Source organism: Scyliorhinus canicula, chromosome 14, assembly GCF_902713615.1.
Source record: "Scyliorhinus canicula chromosome 14, sScyCan1.1, whole genome shotgun sequence".
Taxonomy (NCBI): domain Eukaryota; kingdom Metazoa; phylum Chordata; class Chondrichthyes; order Carcharhiniformes; family Scyliorhinidae; genus Scyliorhinus; species Scyliorhinus canicula.
Window position 1 is genome coordinate 25849353 of NC_052159.1, and position 20607 is coordinate 25869959.

General features: G+C 47.0%; 1 protein-coding gene across 1 annotated transcript in view; it reads right to left on the reverse strand.

Moving 5' to 3' along the window:
* The window catches only part of LOC119977805 (von Willebrand factor A domain-containing protein 3B-like), a 240759-nt gene that overhangs the window by 89008 nt on the left and 131144 nt on the right, over positions 1–20607 (reverse strand). Inside the window, 5 exon segments of the mRNA XM_038819030.1 lie at positions 4028–4146; positions 14722–14878; positions 17031–17088; positions 20350–20438; positions 20440–20488. Of these exon segments, the coding sequence (XP_038674958.1) occupies positions 4028–4146; positions 14722–14878; positions 17031–17088; positions 20350–20438; positions 20440–20488 (472 nt within the window).

A 20607-nucleotide genomic window follows, 5' to 3' on the forward strand; every position in this document is an offset into this window, starting at 1 on the left:
GTAGCCGTTTGGAAACGTTCCAATCGGTACCGAAAGGTAGAGCCCGCCTAGAAGGGGGCAAGGACATTAGAGAGGGGTATAAAAGCAAATCCCCCACAGAGCCCGGTCTGTTAAACCCGTGCTCCGGCTCTGACTGACATCTTGCATCCTGACTCCAGCCGTTGAGCACCAGCCGCCGAAACCGTAAGTTCAACGCTCGCTACGCGATCCAAGCCCACTAGACTCCCAAGTACCAGAACGCTTGCTGAAGGCTGCAGTACCAAACCAGGACGAAGGCCTCGTTCTCTGACCTTGCCTGTTCCTGTTAGATAAGTATTCTGTTCACTTAAAGTTTAGTTATAGCTTAGTCTCTTAGTGTGTGCATGAGTATTTATTATAACTGTATAATAAATATTGATCGTTTGAACTTTACTAATCGGTGTATCGTCTTTATTACTTTGAACTTGACCTTGGAATACTTGTGACGTTGCCTATACGGCAACTGGCGACTCCAGAGCTAAATAATTACATAGAACAGAGCCTAGTAGTGTTAAGCACACGTCGAACTCGGAGGCGTGTTAATACACTCCAATAAACGCGTTTTACGCCCATAGTAAAACGTGCAACACCCCCCCCCAACTTGCCCAAGTACAGGGGTGACTCAACCCCCCCCCCCCCCCCCCCCACCACCACCACCACCACAGACCACCTCATACAGACCCCTAAATAAGGAGTCCCTCACAGGTCCCCCAGAAAAGAGAAACCTGTCAGGAAGCCTCCTCAGAAAAGACACCCTTTCACGCTTGAGTGATATTGAAGTGCTCAGCTGGAAATTGACAGCACTGAACTCTCTTTGAAGTGGTTGATGTTAACAAACATTATGATTAGAGCATTTCAGAGTTACACAACCGTGAAGGAAGATGAATGAAGTATGACTGAAAGCTGTGTGTGTGTGGAAGCTGTCAATCGCAGCCCACTAAGGGAAATGAATGAATGACTTACAGCTCCAGGATCTGAAAATGAAATAAATTTGAAAATGGCCAAGCAGATCAGAAAGTGTGTGTTTGACAAAGAGTCACCCAGACTCTAAACGTTAGCTCCCTTCTCTCTCCACAGATGTTGTCAGACCTGCTGAGATTGTCCAGCGTTTTCTGTTTTTGCTTCAGATTCCCTGAAGCCGCGGTAATTTTGCTTTTATCAGATCAGAACGTACTAGATGAAGATGGCCCAAGGGGTACATGAGCTGGGTGAATTGGCCCCGGAAAGCGAGTAGACAAGCAACAAAAGATCAAGGGGAGTGGGACTTTAAGCCGAGCTCTCGAGTCTGTACTTGATACCAATAGGCAGGGCCTGGATAAAAGTAAATGCATTGCGGGGTCAAGAGAGTTGGGAACATCTCATGATTGGCAAGATTCCGAAGGCTGCTGGCAGGTTGAAATGAAACAGAAGGACTTTCAACAGGTTGAGTCAGGTCACTGAAAGGATCAGTGTGATCCCTGTCAGGTCAGGTCTGAAACCAGAGCAAAAGGCCTCACATGTAGTGCACATTCAGGGGTGGATAATTCATTCAAATTCCTTTGTAAAAACATTCTGATAAAGGGTCTGGACCTGAAATTGTAACGTGTCTGCTTCCCCACAAGCTGCCTGACACCTTCAATGTTTTCAGCACTTTCTGTTGGGGGTTATTTATATTAGTGTATACACCAGTCTTATGCCCTCTGTCAAAAGTTAAATAGTAATACTAATAATCTTTAATGTCACAAATAGGCTTACATTAATAATGAAGTGGAGATGCCGGCGTTGGACTGGGGTGAGCACAGGGCGGCAGAATCTTATAGCCAAGTTCCGCATACATGAGTACGGCCTCAACCGGGACCTGGGATTCATGTCGCATTACATTCGTCCCCCACCATCTGGCCTGGGCTTGCAAAATCCTACCAACTGTCCTGTCTTGAGACAATTCACACCTCTTTAACCTGGGGTTACCCCTATCTCTGGATCTGTAAAGACTTAATTACCTGCTAATGCTCGAATTCCAAGCATTGTCTGGCATCTTTGAATTTGTCTATATATATGTTTCTGGAACATACCTCTTCATTCACCTGAGGAAGGAGCAGTGCTCCGAAAGCTAGTGTTTGAAACAAACCTGTTGGACTTTAACCTGGTGTTGTAAGACTTCGTACTGCGATTAACAATGAAGTTACTGTCAAAAGCCCCTAGTCACCACATTACGGCTCCTGTTCAGGTATACAGAGGGAGGATTCAGAATGTCCAAATTACCTAACAACATGTCTTTCGGGACTTGTGGGAGGAAACCGGAGCACCTGGAGGAAACCCATGCAGATACAGGGAGAGCGTACTGACTGCCACTTATGTCAACTTCATCTGTACATTTTGCTCATTTGAGAAACACTATCATGATTTGCTTCAATCTTCTTTTCTCCAGTGAAAATAAATTTAATGACTTGAATATTTTTGTGACCGTTCGTTACGTTGCATATGCTCCGTCATCCAAAGGGAATGCATATGCCAAGTTTAGCAAGCTGCACCTTGAACATGAGGCCAACTGGAGTATGGGTATGCTTGGAAAGCAATGAAAGAGCTAAACGGCTGTGTTAGGGTTTGGCGTGAGCCAGCATTAAATGTTGCAACAGCTTGGCATCCCACATACTTCATCATCTTTTTTGTAAACAGTACGATTGGATAGCCTCAGCTACATGGCTTTGTTAAGGTCTGTAACATCCTTCCAGATCCATTCCCAAGGGTTATGTGTGAAGATTGCTGGTGATATTCACCACCACTTTTCAGGCATGATGCCCTTCCAAGTCAAGCATCCATCTCCAGCAGCGGCACCCCCATTTCATCAGCTATCAAATGGGCTTTGTGTTCCACTATTCCATCACTCGTCTACAACCTGTTTTACTGTATTGGCTTTCTAATGCAATGTTTTAAAAATAAAACAAAGCATTTCTTTTGCTCCATGCAGCCATTGTAAATTATTAGAATCCCTTTAAATGAGAAATACAGCCTTTGAGCCTTTTAATGTGTTCACAGCAGTAAGCCAGATGCCTGATGTGCATTATAAATGACAGTCAATTGTGGGGAGTTCAATAGGGCACAAATGTACCAAGCGGGGAATTTGTCGTATTTCAAACTTACTGCTTCAGCAGCAGGACTGGGGAGCATCACATTCTGTGTCCATGTGGGGCCAGAATAATGCAAGAAAATATCATGAAAAGGATTCAGAGAGAGCAATCAAAATAATTTTAAATTCACGGAGCTATGAAACAAGGTCAAGGAAGTTCAATCTAAATTCCATATAAGAATATACCGCAGAAACGCAAGTAAAATAACCAAATTCCTTAACCTACACATTTGTTTTACAGAAATAAATGAAGTTAGAAAAACACAGAGCTATGATGGTAAACTGAGAATCCTCAGGGTCCAACATGACAAAAGGAATGACCTTTTCATTTTCAATGACAGATTCCCATTTGGTAATAGTAACTGCTGATGGAAGTTGAAGACGTTAACAAACACTGAGCTGCACGGTAACATGGTGGTTAGCACAATTGCTTCACAGCTCCAGGGTCCCAGGTTCCAGGTTCGATTCCCGGCTTGGTTCACTGTCTGTGCGGAGTCTGTACGTTCTCCCCGTGTGTGCGTTGGTTTCCTCCGGGTGCTCCGGTTTCCTCCCACAGTCCAAAGATGCGCAGGTTAGGTGGATTGGTCATGCTAAAATTGCCCTTAGTGTCCAAAATTGCCCTTAGTGTTGGGGATAGGGTGGAGGTGTGGGATTGGACAGGGCGCTCTTTCAAAGAGCCGGTGCAGACTCGATGGGCCGAAATGGCCTCCTTCTGCATTGTAAATTCAATGATTGTTGATTGAATAAAGAGTAGGGCAATCAACATGGTGGAACAATGTCAGATCTGCTCCTGTAGAAAGGGTTGAGGGGGGGTCAGAGAGCTCCTTGAGCTGAAGTTCTTCCCACGTATTACCTGGTTGCTAATTTATGGAAATACTAACGCCTCACCAATTGACTGCTTACTTTTCGTAGGACTGGATAGCTTGGAAGAGTCTCTGTTTGTAGTTTTCCAGATCCACGGCCAATGGGTTAATAAGTGTAATCTGCTTCTTGTTGTTGCTCACATGAGCTAATGGCAACACCTGAATGAAAACATAATTCATTTCAGACGGAAATCCATCAAGCTATAAATTTATTATTTTAAAAGTGATATCTACAGAAAAAGGTCAGTTCAGAGGACACTTCTCCATCATTCATTTCTTTTTCTGCCTTTATAATATAAAAACACAAATCTGTATTTAGATGAGCATTTGAAATGCCATAGAACACATAGAACATAGGTCAAGTGCTGGAAAATGGATTAGAGTGATAGGTGCTTGATGATCGGCGCCGACATGATGGGCCGATGGGCCTCTTTCCGAGCTGCAAAAACTCTACGGTGGAATCTTACCCAAAAATGGCGAAGTGTCAGTTCCGGTGAGATAACCGGTGCAAATCCCATTGGCACATCGGCAGGATTTCTCATGGAATTTTTAGCCTTTTCGCCAAAACAAAGTGAGTGGGTGTGGTTTACACCATCACTCAGGCAGGGTGGGGTCTCGCCGAGCCAGGAACTAACTCCAAACAGATCGGGGCGCCCTGACCAGCGCTGGCGTCTAACTGCCCCCAGCCCATATCACAGGGGTCTCGGGGGAGCTCACTGCCACCGCTCAACATTCATCATGGACAAACCAACCCCCTCAATCCCCACACACATACACAGCCCCCTCCCCCCCCCCCCCCCCCCCATTGGGACTGCCACTAGGATCCACGCCTGGCACTGCCACGGCACAGGTTGGCACTACCCAGGCATGTCCCTCTACCCCCGGGGTCGATACTTACTTCTGCATGTCTCGAGGGATCCCCTTGGGTGCCTCACACTTGGCCAAATTAATGATGCCGGTGCCTCTGAATATTCCGTGCTGGGGGGGAGAGACTGCTCGCTAACGACATGCTGATGTTTTAAAGTTCCCGCGGTGCAATTTGCAATATTCCACCAGAGTGGGGGACCGGGGGGGGGGGGGGGTAAAAATTCCAAAACTCATCACACTGTAGAGAATCATGGTTTTTCGTTTCTCTCTGGGTTTTGAGCCCGTACCGAGTTTCTCACAGGCACAGAGTGTGGGCTCAAACTCACCCCATTGTCTCTATAGATGATCTCCTGTGGTGATGCTCACAGTTAAAATTCTGGAAAAGTAAACTTTCCTGATCACTGTTTACTACAGCCACAGATCCTAACTTACATTTATTCTCGCTTTTTTATAGTCGTTTGTGGGCCAGTATTGTTGCTCGTTATGCTTTCCTTAATTTGCTCTGTTTTAATTACCTTTGCTCAAGAGTCGCCAGGTATCCTTTTGATACCACCACAAGGTTCAAAACCGAATACTGATCAAAGACTCGATACACCAGTTAGTAAGTTTAAAATCAATCACATTTATTTACACACACAGTCAATTATTACTCATGCACAAACTCTACTCACTAAACTACAACTACTATTAAAAGCCTATACTTAGCTTTGGGCGCCCACTCAGTCAGAGGAACAATGGCCGTTGTCCGGTTCTGATACTGCTGGCTTCGAACTGGTATAGAATAGTAGCTAGGAGCGCCTATTTCGTAGCGTGCGTTGACCTTAGACTTACTTGGCTGGTGCTTGGCGAGCCTCCGTCGCTGACAGCCAAGGCCAAGATGAAGGTGAAGAAGAAGAGAGCGATCTGTCTTTGGGGACTCCTCTTTATACCCCAAAGGGTTTCACGCCCTTCTGGGCGGTTCCTGAACTTGGCCCCAATTAATTGGACCATGTCCCAATCATTTGTATTGATTCTCTCCAATAAAGGGGTCATTGCCTGATCACGGGGCGGGCTCTAGGTGACCGTTGGCCTGCCTTTGTTTTAGTCTCCACTGGCACCGGGGAGTCTGCCCTGGTACCGATTGCTTAAATGTTTCTCTTTTGTCCCCGGAGATAGCTCATTACTATGCTAATGGCTTGTAGTATCAGTTCTGTCTGGGTGGGCAGCACGGTGGCACAGTGGTTAGCATTGCTGCCTACGGCGCTGAGGACATGGGTTCGAATCCTGGCCCTGGGTCACTGTCCGCGTGGAGTTTGCACATTCTCCCCGTGTCTGCGTGGGTTTCACCCCCACAACCCAAAGATGTGCAGGGTAGGTGGATTGGCCACTCTAAATTGCCCCTTAATTGGGAAAAAATATTGGGTTATCTAAATTTATTTTTTTTAAAGTTCTGTCTGGGAGCTGCAAGTTCCAATCCACATGCAAACCTTGCACCTGCTTGTTTTCCAAGCACTATCCATTTTCCCTGTACTCTTTGCAAGTGTCCCTTTTGAAATCGGGACGTGGCCACCCCAGGTGGCTACAGTATGTATCGCCCATCCCTAATTGTGCCCAATGAAGGGGCTGTTTAGCACACTGGGCTAAATCACTGGCTTTGAAATCAGACCAAGCAGGCCAGCAGCATGGTTCAATTCCCGTAACAGGCATCGGAATGGCATCGGAATGTGGCAACTAGGGGCTTTTCACAGCAACTTCATTTGAAGCCTACTCGTGACAATAAGCAATTTTCATTTCATTTCAATTGCCATTGAAGCAGCTTGGTTATTTCAGAGTTAACCACATTGCTGTTGATCTGGAGTCACATGTAGGCCAGATCAGGTGAGGGTGGCGGATTTCCTTCCCTAAGGGACATTAGTGATGGGTTTTTTTTACAACAATCGACAACGGTGAGAAACAATTAAGACTTTTTTGAATTTCAGATTTTTGTTGAATTCAAATTTCACCATCTCCCACATTGGGATTCGAATCCAGATCCCCAAAGCATTAGCCTCAGTCCCTGTATTACTAGCCCAGTGACAGTATCACTGCACCACCACCTCCCCACAAATTCTTAGTCTTCAATCTTACTCACTTTTATAGTTTCACTCATTCTTCTGAACAAAAAACAAAAATGCTGGAGGTTGAGAGACTGGCGTTACTTTTGAAGATTGACTCTTTTCCAACCTCAGAATGGTTAAAATTCAAACCCTATGTAATTCTAAATATATAATTACAGAACTAGAACATGCAATAATATATTAGTAAATGTATGTCATCATAAAAATCAGAAGAACTGTTGTGACTTTCACATTAACTTAACTGGGCACAATTCTCCCGGTGTAGTCATCACATCTATCCGAAGAATTCAACAATTTCTGCAAGAAGGTCCTCAGTGAGAAATCCTTGCACAGGGGCTGGTTTAGCTCACTTGGCTAAATCACTGGCTTTTAAAGCAGGCCAGCAGCACGGTTCGATCCCCGGACAGGTGCCGGAATGTGGCAACTAGGGGCTTTTCACAGTAACTTAATTGAAGCCTACTCCTGACAATAAGTGATTTTCATTTTCACTTCAATGTCTGAGTGCTGCCAGCTGCTTCTGTGGTGGAAAAGGTCATCCAATGCAGGCATGCTGTTCGGGCATCTGAAAAAGGCCCAGTCTTAAAAAAAGGATCTCAGACTACATCCCTGCTCTTTCTAGGAAGCACTTCAGTGTAGAAAAAAAGCCCACTGTGAAAAAAAGTACTCAGACAGGATACCTGCTAAAAGAGGAAGCACTTTAGTATTAATGGGCCGTGAAGTGGTTTAAAAACAAACAAAGCTGAGCATCCTTTGAAATAGTCCAGCTGAAAATCAAGATGTCCGTAAGATTCAATGGGATGTGAAATTCATTATAAACAACCAAGTACAAAGGGTTAAAATCAGGAATATATCGACGGTAATACCACCGCAGAGGCTCGCAAAAGTCAAAGGGGTGTGGAATAGAATGCAAACAACCAAGTACAAAGGGATAAAAGCAGGCATACTGCAACATTGAAACCACAGAGCAGTAGGTGGAGATGGCATCTAGAGGTGGACCTTTAAGATTCCGTGTCGTCGATGAGATCCATCTTCTTTTTCAGGAGGTCCATATTATTTCCTCAATGATGGGTCAGTTATGTTGGGTATCCGTTCAATATGGTGCCCAAATATGATGGTGGGACATAAGCCATCATGCCCGTCCTGCCACGGAATACAGTGTGAAAGCCCAGGCGTATAATTAACGAGCCCAGGGCCCGGAAGATATGGCACAGCAGGAAACATTCTCCCTTCCCACTCCCGCCACAGGACGTAGCCCCAGATGGGACCCCATAATGTTGTTGGCGGGGGGGGGGGGGGGGGGGGTTGACAATCGAGTGGGGAAATCCCGCTGGCGTGAACGCTGTCTTGGAATTCCCCCTCGATTCTCTGCCCCATTGCCATACCCGCCCGCTGAAAATGAGGGCGGAAAACTCCCTCACCCTCACGTCTTGGCTCAAAATAGTTCAGTTTGTAGACAGGTATGATTGACATGTACACTAATGCACTGTGTAGAATTTTATATGTTTTCCTCCTTCAAAAAGATTACCACAAACAAAGATCTTTATTTTCAAGAGTAAAAGGTTTTTCCTCTGCACTGTTCCTTTTAGGTTAGTTTTTAAGTTTCCCATTTGTACATTCATATACAATGGTCCATTCCTTCATCTTAATAATGAACAGCTATTTTAACAACTTGCTTTGTTCTCCTTTGTTCCTGAAGAGTTTGTGTTCAATTTTCCTTTCATCTGGTACATTGCCGAGCACAAAGAACATGCTCCGCACCCACTGAGCAGCTTGTCAGATTTCACTGCACTAGTTGGCAAAGAGTTATCACTAACAGCTCCACATGTGTCCACCCAGGCAGCGTGTCCATATTATTACTTTTGGCACCATGACTTGTTCCTCCTGACTCGTGCCCTCGAGACTCACGAAACACAACCTGTTCCAGGTGGCTGTCTCCATCCTCCAAAGTGTCCACTGCTCACCTGGTGTTTACAGGTATGGGCGTGAGTAACGCAGGCTGATGCTCAGACTTGCGCGCTCACTCTGGGCCAGGGGCAGGCTGTACATTAACCTACGGTGAGCATATGTTACCATGTTGGCTCCAGCAGACTTCTTTAAAGTTAGCTTCCACCGCATGCTGTTCCCTCTGCTGTTGTGCGTCTGCCCGAGGGTCAGTGAAGGAGAAGGTGAGAAGACATAACAAAGGCAAATGCTGTTAGCCCCGAGTCTAAGGGCGGCTGGTTGTAAACTGCTCTAACTTCCTCTGTGATTTCATTGATGATAATATTAATAGCAATAATGCTGCCTTAAATTAAAAGCCTCCTTTAAGCCCGATGCCCATCCCAGAGGATAAATATGACAAATAATCGATGCCGAGTCAAAGAAGGAAATATTAGAAAGTGCAGTCAATATCTTGGATTGAGGTTATTTTTTTTCACAAAGGTTTTGTGCTGGAAAATATCTGGGAACAGTCAGCATATTCGCTGGAGGATCTGATTTCAGTGACTGGGAAGAGGATTGGAATCAGAAGCAATGGTCTGGAATTTAAGGCAGAGGCCAAAGATATAGGTTTTTCAATCTAATGTTGCAGTCTGCCAGGTTAGAGTATAAAGGAGTGATTCAATCCCTTGCTCCATTGTAACTTCCCATCTTTCCTAGTTTCCAAACCTACATCTCAGTCATCCACAGTTCATAACACAAGGGTTTCTGCAAAAGCTTCTGGCGAGTAGGCAGGTTTTATCAGGTTAACTGAATTAACGTTACCAAGGTTAAGCACCAGAAGAGATATTGGGCGGAATCTTATCAAAAAAAGGCAAAATGTCAGTTGCGGCAAGAAATATGGAGTGACATTGTTGGCGGGATTTCTCACAGCATTTTGGGCCTTTTAAAGAATGGTTGTTCTGTCCACGAGCATCACACCACGCTCTTGGCTGTTTCACTCGCCCCGGAAACGTAACCATACCAATCACTGGGGTCTCTTATATAAAGACCTCCCCACCAGATCAGTCAGGTTGGGAAGCCTTGATCAGGCTCCTGGATGGTGTACAGCAGAGGTGTTCCTTCCCCCCAACATCATGTCCTGCCCCCCCCCCCCCCCCCCGCATCATGTCCTGCCCCTGCACCCCCCCCCCCCCCCCCCCCCCCCCTCCAACTCCCATTCCACAACAAGTATAAATTTTTCTCCTCACATTCCTGGTCCCACTCTAGTGTTATGGGCCAAGGTTTAAAAACTCCAAATTGTATTATGGAGTTCACCTGACCTAGAACTTTTTGTTGAATTTGGCTGGGATGAGCACAAGAACCTTCACTTGAGGTGTGATTCAACAGTCTTCCCAGACACTTTAATCAAACAAGCTTTATTCTCAGAACTTAGTTATTATTTAGTATTTATATAAACACACAGCAAGAATTTTTATTAATTACAAACATAAGGATACCCCACAGCTACAGTAATATATGCATAACACTTAATGAATTCCCCCTTAACTGTTGGGGCCTCACGGTAGCATGGTGGTTAGCATCAATGCTTCACAGCTCCAGGGTCCCAGGTTCGATTCCCGGCTGGGTCACTGTCTGTGTGGAGTCTGCACGTCCTCCCCGTGTGTGCGTGGGTTTCCTCCGGGTGCTCCGGTTTCCTCCCACAGTCCAAAGATGTGCGGGTTAGGTGGATTGGCCATGCTAAATTGCCCGTAGTGTCAGGTTAATGGGGGGATTGTTGGGTTACAGGTATATGGGTTACGTGGGTTTGAGTAGGGTGATCATTGTTCGGCACAACATTGAGGGCCGAAGGGCCTGTTCTGTGCTGTACTGTTATGTTCTATGTTCCAATTCAAAACAACATTCCACAAAGCAAAACAAAAACATTTTCAAGGGCGTGGCCCAGCACTCTGCATTCTCACTTGAATAAGACTGGATTTCCCTGACATTCTGACCCCATCTCACCAGCAGGTTTAAACCATTCCGGAAAGCAAACTATATTTTTTAAGTTACCAAAACAGCAGGGAGCGAAAATCAATGGATTTTTTTACTGGAACAGATAGTTAAAATGAAAATAGAGAGAGACAGGCCAAAACATTTCTGTTCTCTGTCTGAGTCCACAGCAGCCAAACTCAAAAGCGAAACAAAAAAAAAACCTCACAGCCCCAGCTCAGCTCCACCCACAATATGACATCACTGGGGCCATGTGATAAGACAAAAACCTTTCTTAAAGGGACACTTCCATGACACTAGTCACACACATGCCATTCTTCAACTATCTGAACTGGCAGGTATGCCGTCTTCACTCTCCCCATCTGTGTCTGTGCAGGAAAAACTGGAGCACAACCGACGTAAGAGGGCATAGCCACCCGGTCATGCGGGTGCTCCGCACACTCACCCTGCATGAGGGGAGAGTGCTTCAACTGGCCGAGGTGGAGCCTGCCCGTGCCTGTGCTGATGACAGAGTGGGAGCAGCGAGAAAAAGTGAGAACCCTCAGGACACACTGTCATTCCTAAAAACCCATGTGAGTCAACATCTCTCAACATTAATCCCCTGGGATATATTAATGCCATATCCCTTCTCATGCAGGGTAATTGGACAAGCAGCCGCGCCATCCTAATGGCCAATGGAAACCACTGATCCAAGGGAGACACCTCGGATATCAGTATGGAGGATGCATCACAGCTGTCACTCACATCTTCCACCAGCGCAGATATTCACAGTTCGGTGGGATTTACCAGTAGGCCGGCTTCTGGGTCACTCACTGGTAAACACCTCACAACTAATGATCACAGAAGGTGGAGGCAGGGACATCCCAGGGAATGGGCTCTCGGAGGGATTCCCTACCCGAGGACATTGCTGGGCCCCTGAGCGATGAAGTGCCCTTGGGTCCGGTCATCCCTGAGCTGATGGAACTGCAAAGGCAGAGACGAGAGAATCAGGAAGGGATGATAGCGTCCCTCCTCAGACTGCAAGGCTGACTGGAGGGGTCCACTCACCTTCTGCCTGAGGAGATGGTACTGTCGCTCCAACACAATGAGGCCAACCCTGAAAGGGTGGCGTCCGCAGTGGTGACCTGGTGCAGGATGTGCACTCCATAGCAGGGTATGTCTGCTCCATGTCGTAGTTCATGGCCTCCATGGCTGAGGACATGAGTTCCATGGTTTCACCTGCATGCTGAAAGCACGAGTGAGAATCTACAGGTGTTAGCACCAGAGGGCAGTGATGCTTCTGGATCTCACTCAAGCTGCCACTCTATCCCATGGAGGAGCACAAGGGCTACGGGCACCCGAAAGGAAGAGGATAGATAGGAACACAGCCCGGGGCCCTCTACCCAGTGGACCCGGAGATGTCCACCCCATGTGACTGGACCCCTCTCTCTGTGAGCAACACGCCTCCAGCCCCGTACACCGAGGAGGGCAGCACTGCATCACCCCTCAAGGTCCAGGCACCCAAAGGAGGTCCACCAAAGTCATCTCAGGCAACAGGGTTTGGAAGTCAGCAGACCACCTGAACCTCAGCTATGGACCCTAGACATAGCTACCGCTACCAGCACCCCCCCCCCCCAAACCACCCCCCTCCCCCAACCCCCCCCCCCCCCCTCCCCCCGGTATCAACACTCAAGCCTCTCATTGCAGCCAGTCTTCTTCAGGGGAGGATGCTATGGGCTGACAAAGTGTAGAGAGCCTGCCCACTCTGGAGATTAGTTGGAGGAACACAACAGCAGCACCCCAGGCCTGGAAGGGGGTGTTGTAGATAGAGTTAATGCCCATGTCTCTAAACTCCATGATAAGCCTTTTCCGTGGCCGGGTGTGTTCAGCTCTTTGTCAGGCAGGAGTCAGACCTATCACTGAGGAAGAGAGGAGCATCGCTCTGTCCTCAATGCAAGTCATCATCATTCTCCTGAAGAGTCCAGCCAATGGCTTTAGCGCCCTGCCCATGGTTTTGTCGGACATCGTGTGGGGGCACCCCTCGACCAGTCCAGGCCACCAAAACCACATCTTCAACTGTCCGATCGCCTACTCCCCCAGCACGCGTGTTAAAGCATGCAACTCATTGTAGCATGTCTCTTCCTCAGTTCAACACTCAAGCGTCTGCCTCTGCATTGGTGTCATCGGCCGCCTCCTGAGTGGGTACCCCTTGTCCATGAGGAGCCATCCCTCTAGCCGCTGTTCTCCCTTAAAGATGTCTGGGATCTGCGAGCACTCCAAGATGTAACTATCATGGACACTCCCCAGGAAATAGACACACACTTGTGATTCGCATTGTGTGGTCACAGATGATCTGTGGGTTGATGGAATGGAATGTCTTGTAGTTCGTAAAATCATAAATCTTAAATTATAAAACCCTAATCTCAACAGTGATGTCAGGGAAAAGCGAGCAGGAAATAATTGTTTCATACCTCAGCATTAATTCTGAACAAAATGTGAGTTACTTTCAAGTATAACTCAAGAATATTTAAATTTTGGACTTTGTAAAGTAAAAATGGGAAAATATATGATTTGAAACATGGCAAAACCCGACCGAGGGTACATGAAAAAATGTAGGGAAAAATCCCATGAAGGGTTAACAGCAGCAGCAAAAGAAGTTTTGAAATGCAGATAGCCTTTATCAAACAGGCGTTAAGAAAACAGTTTGTAACAGCTCAAGCTGTAAAACTGATGCCTGTCTTACAAGTTAAAGCAGATTGAACTTTTAGTTATATGAAGAGAAACAATATTTCGCACCTTCTTTGAAGTTAATTATTTTAGTAAGCAGCTGAAAAATAATTGCCAGGATCTTCAGTTGAATTGGACGACAAATGTTGAGGTGTGAAATCTTGCTGACACCTGCTGAACACGACTATATATTCATGTTGAGCATGACCTGTGGCATCTTATTCCAGATCCACATTCAAAGCCAGTCATTTCTTCTGTTTTTTCTGATTTTGCTAATCCGGCCTCTCCCCAAAGGTAGTTATAAGCAGCTTCCCATGTACTGAACATTTTCCAGTTGTTATATCCCCTACAAGGACCAAGTGGAAACCATTGTTGACCTCCCCATAGGACTCGTGCAGTACGAGTTTCCCAGATAGAGGGTGGAGGTGACACAACTGAACCTCGTTACAGGTTTACATAAAAGGCGGCCCAAAGCGGGGCCTGGTGAATGAAATGAAAATGGCTTATTGTCACAAGTAGGCTTCAAATGAAGTTACTCTGAAAAGCCGCTAGTCGCCACATTCCGGCGCCTGTTCAGGGAGGCTGGTACGGGAATTGAACCGTGCTGCTGGCCTGCCTTGGTCTGCTTTAAAACCCAGCGATTTAGCCCTGTGCTAAACCACCCCCAGTGTGGTTAGCTCTCCCAGCAAGGACTCGAATAGGAGCGAGTTACTGCTTTGAGCAGAACACTGACTGTAGTTTAAAAAATCTGTTTTACTATCGCTAGTTTCCTCAAGTTTCTAAACCAGCAATTGCCTACAACTACCTATGTAAACATTTCCACATATAATGGACGGGATTCTCCAATCCCATCCATGGCTGGATCGGTTGCAAGCGAGAACAAAAATTTTGGCCTTCCAGACAAAATTCCATTGACTATCGGCGGCACCGGAAAATCCCAGCCACGAGCGAGGACAGAAACTTTCGGCCAACATATCTGAACACAGCTCCAAAACAACAGGCCAGATTAAACACATTTTGGCAACTGAGTATCTGATCCAATTGCGGGAACTCGGAATGTGCAGAAGGAACACCACAAGATATCAACCATATGGAAGATAATCTCCATATTTTCCTCAATCAGTCGGAAATTCCACGTAAATGGGAGAGCTCTCACCTCATCGAACACTTTGGACACGATATGCTTGCCCAAGACTGGGACATACTTTGCAGTTTGAGCAATGGCAGTCGGTGCGAGTGCATCCATAATGGTGAGTCTCTTTGCAATCAGGCTATGTGTCTTGAGCCAGTGATGTGAAGAAATATCCAGACAGCTGTAAATGGATCAATAAAGAATGTTTCATCAGAAACCACAGAGGACTAGACACTCCAAATTACTCAATATTCAAATACTCCAAATCTATCTCAAAATAGTTTCATAACCAACTTAGCAATTCACATTTATGTAATGAATTAGCTCAAGTAGAGTACCATTAGGGCAGCACGGAAGCATTGTGGATAGCACAATTGCTTCACAGCTCCAGGGTCCCAGGTTCGATTCCCCGCTGGGTCACTGTCTGTGCGGAGTCTGCACATTCTCCCCGTGTCTGCGTGGGTTTCCTCTGGGTGATCCGGTTTCCTCCCACAGTCCAAAGATGTGCAGGTTAGGTGGATTGGCCATGATAAATTGCCGTCAGTGTCCAAAATTGCCCTTAGTGTTGGGTGGGGTTTCTGGGTTATGGGGATAGGGTGGAGGTGTTGACCTTGGGTAGGGTGCTCTTTCCAAGAGCCGGTGCAGACTCGATGGGCCGAATGGCTTCCTTCTGCACTGTAAATTCTACGAAAATTAAATGCCCCTCTATTTAGCTCAGTGGGATAGACAGGTGGCTTGTAATGCAGAACAAGGCCAGCAGCGCGGGTACAATTCCTGTAGCGGCTGTGAGAATTCTGAATTCTCCCTCTGTGTGCCCAAACAGGCGCTGGAATGTGGCGACTAGGGGCTTTTCACAGTAACTTCATTGAAGCCTACTTGTGACAATAAAAGATCATTATTATTATTATTTGCCAACCAGTTATTGCCCTAAGTGATATAATCTATAGAAAAATGAAACATGTTCATTCTCTCCAAGGCTTATGAGCCACTTCTATAATACTCCCCAAGGACAGCACGGTGGCACAATGGTTAGCCCCGCTGCCTCACAGCGCCAAGGACCCGGGTTCAATTCCAGTCTTGGGTGACTGTCTGTGTGGAGTTACAAGTTCTCCTGATGTCTGCGTGGGTTTCCTCCCACAGTCCAACGATGTGCAGGTTAGGTAGATTGGTCAGGCTAAATTGCCCCTTAATGTCCAAGGATGTGTAGGTTTGGTGGGGTTGCGGGAATAGGCCGGGGGAGTGGGCCTAGGTGGGGTGCTCTTTCAGCGGGTCAGTGCAGGCCCAATGGGCTGAATGGTCTCGTTCTGCACTGTAGAACCACACAATCTCCGATGTCTTCACTATGGAGAAAGCTATTAAACTTGCTCAATGACTGAGCTTCCACAGCCCTCGATGGTAAAGAATTGCAAAGGTCTACCACACTCTGAGCAAAGAAATTCCTCTTCATCACAGTCCTAAATGGCTTAACCCTTATTCTCTTGCCAGAAAGGCCAATATAAAGGATGCATTCCTAATTGCTTGCTGCAGCGGCATGTTGCGCTTTCAGTGACTCCAGAATGAGGACACCCAGGTCCCTTTGGACACTTCCCAATCTCTCACCAATGAAGAAATACTCACATTTCTAGATTGGAAAACCCCCCCATTTTTCCACATCGTATTCCAACTCCCACTTCCTGTCCGCTCACTTAGCCACTTCAGTTATTCGACTGTCTGAAAAAAGCTCCCCCTTTGATATTCCAATCATTTGCCCAGAAGTGATTGAGAAACCGATTGGCTTCAGAGGCTAATTACTTTACTTTTGGTGTGGAACTGGAGTCACTCTTTGAAAAACATTTAAGTCAAATTCAAGAAGTACCAAGGTAATGATTTCAAGGCAGGTTCTGTGTATGATTAATCCAGGCCACAGAATGACCAGCCCAGTAACATGAGCCACGAGACCATTTCCTCATTTCCTGATGGCCACTGCTGAAGTAGTTGTCCCCACCAATCCCGCCTCCCGCACCCTCGGCAGTCAGGAGGGAGCTGGATCCCGCCGCAGTCAATGGGATTTCCCAGTGGATATATCTCCCCGCCCGCCATCATAAACCCATGGCGGCGGTTCACTGTCAGCGGGACAGGAAGATCCCACTGATGAGAACGGCCGGGGAATCCCCCCCCCCCCCCCATCAAGGATTGTTTTCTCACTGACTGACGAACCACAAGGTGAAGAGGGTTACAACGGTATATTGACATTTTTATAACAATAGTTAAATACCACTGACATTAAATGAACCCGTGAAATGAACAATCAAAGCCGAATGATGTATACCCTAATGGATATTATTTTCACTCACTTTTTTGTTGGTCCTCTTGGCTTTTTCGGTACAGGTTTGCTTTCTAGCAAAATAAGGTCTGCAAATAAAGGTTATGAAGTAAAGATAAAGGTAAAACCTTTTGATAGTGATTCTCAGTCATCCTGTAACATTCCCTACATTTAATAATAACTGGACCCCAAATGGTGAACCCTCAGTTTCCTGCTACCTTTAGTTTTCTGGTTTGCACAGAGTGGGCATGATTCTCCGAAATGGAGACAGAGAGGGCGATTCTCCCAAATGGAGCCCAAGTGTTCGCGCTATTGTGAACGCCGTTGCATTTCACGACGGCACGAAACGGGCATGGGGATGACCGATTCTGTCCCCCACAGGGGGCGGTTCATGCCACTCCAGCCTCCCTTCCCGGCGCCAATTTGGGTCTAATTTGTGTTCTCGTAGACAGGTTGTCTCCAGCTTTCTTTAATTTACTTGATGTCAGCAGAACTTCACACCTATACATTTGTCACCTAATTCAACTGAAAACCTCATCCATTCTTTTCACTCTGCTTACTTAACTTCAATGAAGGTGTGAAATATTGCGTTTAGCTGCATACTAAAATTTACTTGATTGTGTCTTAAAAGACCTGCCCAAGTGTTCGCGCCGTTGTGAACGCCGTCGCGTTTCATGACGGTGGGAAACAGGCACGGGGACTACCGATTCTGGCCCCCACAGGGGGCCAACATGGCGCTTGAGCGGTTCACGCCACTTCAGCCTCCCTTCCCATGCCAAATGGGTGCCGCGCCAACCCGCGCATGCGCAGTTGGGCTGCGCCAACCCACACATATGCAGTTGGGCCGCGCCAACCCGCGCAAGCGCGGGGGACTTCCTCAACGCGCCGGCCCCGTCCCAACATGGCGTGGGGGTTCAGGGGCCAGTGCGCGCAACAAAATAGGCCCGGGGAGGGAGAGGCCGGCCCGCCGATCGGTAGGCCCCGATCGCGGGCCAGACCCCATCAGAGGCCCCCCCCCCAGTGAAGGAGCACTTTTCCCAGCCCCACAGGCCGCCCCCCGCCCCTACGCGCAGAGTTCCCTCCGGCTGCGAGCAGGTGTGAACGGCACCGGCGGGACGCTGCTGTTTCCGCGCGGCCACTCGGCCTATCAAGACCGGAGAATCAGCGGCCCGGCCCGCCAAGCACCGGTGCAAATGGTGCCTATTCTCCACAGCTCGGAGAATCGAGTGCGGCGTCAGTGCAGCATGGCATGGTGGCGGCAATTCTCCGGCCCAGCGCGGGGCTGGGAGAATCGCGCCCAGTGTCTATCCTCGAGTTCGAGGTGGATCAGGATTCTATTGCACCTGTTTTTCTACTTGATAACAAACCAAGGATTGGAACCAACAGACATAGTGAAGGGCACCAATCAAATGAAAGGAGAAGCCAAGGTAAATCAACTAGCATTGATTAGATATGCGTGGCATTAACGAACATACGAATTAGGAGCAGGAGTAGGCCACTCGGCCCCTCGAGCCTGCTCTGCCATTCAATCAGATCACGGCTGATCTGACTGTAACTTCAACTCCACATTCTCACCTACCCCCTATAATCTTTCACTCCCTTGTTAATCAAGAATCTACCCACCTCTGCCTTCAAAATATTCAATGTCAGAATAATCTGGCCGTTCGGGCCTGGATGATCTACCACTCCCGCCAACAGCATACCCCGCCGCAGGTTGCCCATGGGCGAGGGGTGATTCAACAGGAAACCTCATTGACCAGAAAATCCTGACGCCAGCCAAAGGTGGGCTTCCTCCACTGCCACAAAACACGCAGCGGGTTGCACAGACAATCCCGCCCAAAGACTCTGCTTCCACTGCCTTTTGAGGAAGAAAGTTCCAGAGACTCAATATCCTCTGGGAGAAAAAAATTCCCATCATCTCTGTTTAGAATGGATCCCTTATTTTTACACATGACCCTCAGTCCTAGATTCTCCCACAAGAGGAAGCATCCTTTCCACATCCACCCTGCCAAGACCCCTCAGGAACTTACATGTTTCAATCAAGTCGCCTCTTACTCGTCTCAAACACTAGTGGATACAAGCCTTGCCCTTCCAACCTTTCCACATGAGACAACGCACCTAATCCAGGTATTAGTCCAGTAAACCTCCTTGTATTTACATCCTTCCTTAATAAGGAAACAAATACTGTGCACAGTCTTCAGTACTGAAGTGATCGCAGGCTCAAAATGGGCTGTGGACTAACTGCCCTATTTACACTGGCAACCACATAGCCAAGAGAGTCGAGTATAAATCTGAGTTGTGATGAAATTGCACAGTGCATTGGGCAGACCACCACGTGAGCACTGGGCCCAGATCTGGTTGTCACAAAACCAAGGGGTTGTCACGCATTGGGGGCATCACAGTGAAGAGTCCCAAGGTGAATCCACTGCAGGCAATTTTCATGTATACCGCTGGCCGATAACGAAGTGAAATCGACCCGACAGCCAGTTTTATACATTCATCATTTTCTTTTCCAATGGGTGAATTTTATAAATGTACAATCCGAGCATTACAAGGAGAGACAAATTCACCAATGAGGTCTTTCTTTCTTGTGCAAACATGTCAAGCGCGTTAGCGCTAATCAAGCAAAGAAGCCTCGCTGGCTTGGGCATGCACACAGGATGGAAGGGGATCGTATCCCCAAGGATTTGCTATACTAGGAGGTATCCTCTGACAAGAGAGCAGCCGGGCGCCCTAAGCTCTGATACAAGTTGTCAACGAAAGACATAAAAGCCCTCAACATCAATCACAACAAGTGGGAATTTTAGCTGATAATCGATGCAAATGGTGATGCCAGCTGTGGATAGCGATTCGGCACCATGGCAACACGTGGTTTCGGAAATTCTAAAGAAAACATCAGTCCTGCAAATAAGGGACAGCAGAGATCATCCCACGCCACAAGCAAGAGACAACGCCACTTGTGACACATGTGGCAGGCTTTGCTTTTCCAGAGTCAGCTTGTTGAGCCATCAGAAGCAGTGCCGCAGGTGAGTTCATCGGGCCTCGCTAAATTCCGAGGCTTCATTCCCATCATCCCTCACAGGCGGAGGGATATCAACCAGAAATCCTGGTGCACAGCCTCACCCACCACGAACAGGGAACTGAAATCTTGATTTCTTTCCTAAGCGCAAGTATCATCTGTACATTAAAGTAAAATCACACATTGCGTATTCTCAATTTTTATCCATACTATTTACATGTCAACATGGCAGTTCCTCAACAGCTTTAATGCATTTGTAGGTTATAAGAAAGCTTCAGCAGAGCAACCAATTTATTCCCATTCCCTGGGAAGATCAAACCCCTTGACTTACCATTCAGAACTTTCAGTTCCTTGTTATAGTTACTTAGGAACAGCTCCTTGTTTTCTGGAAGCATCCATTCGTCCACCAGATTCTCGTCCGATTTTAACACCATTACTCAAACTCCGAAGTAAGCTTGCCTTTGTGTGAGCTATTAACAGGAATAGTTATGCTGTCACATTATTGCTGCAATTTCAAACTATTCTTTTCTTTCTGTTTTAATATCCAATACAGTTAAATACTTTTTGAATTGTTCTGCTCTCATCAGGA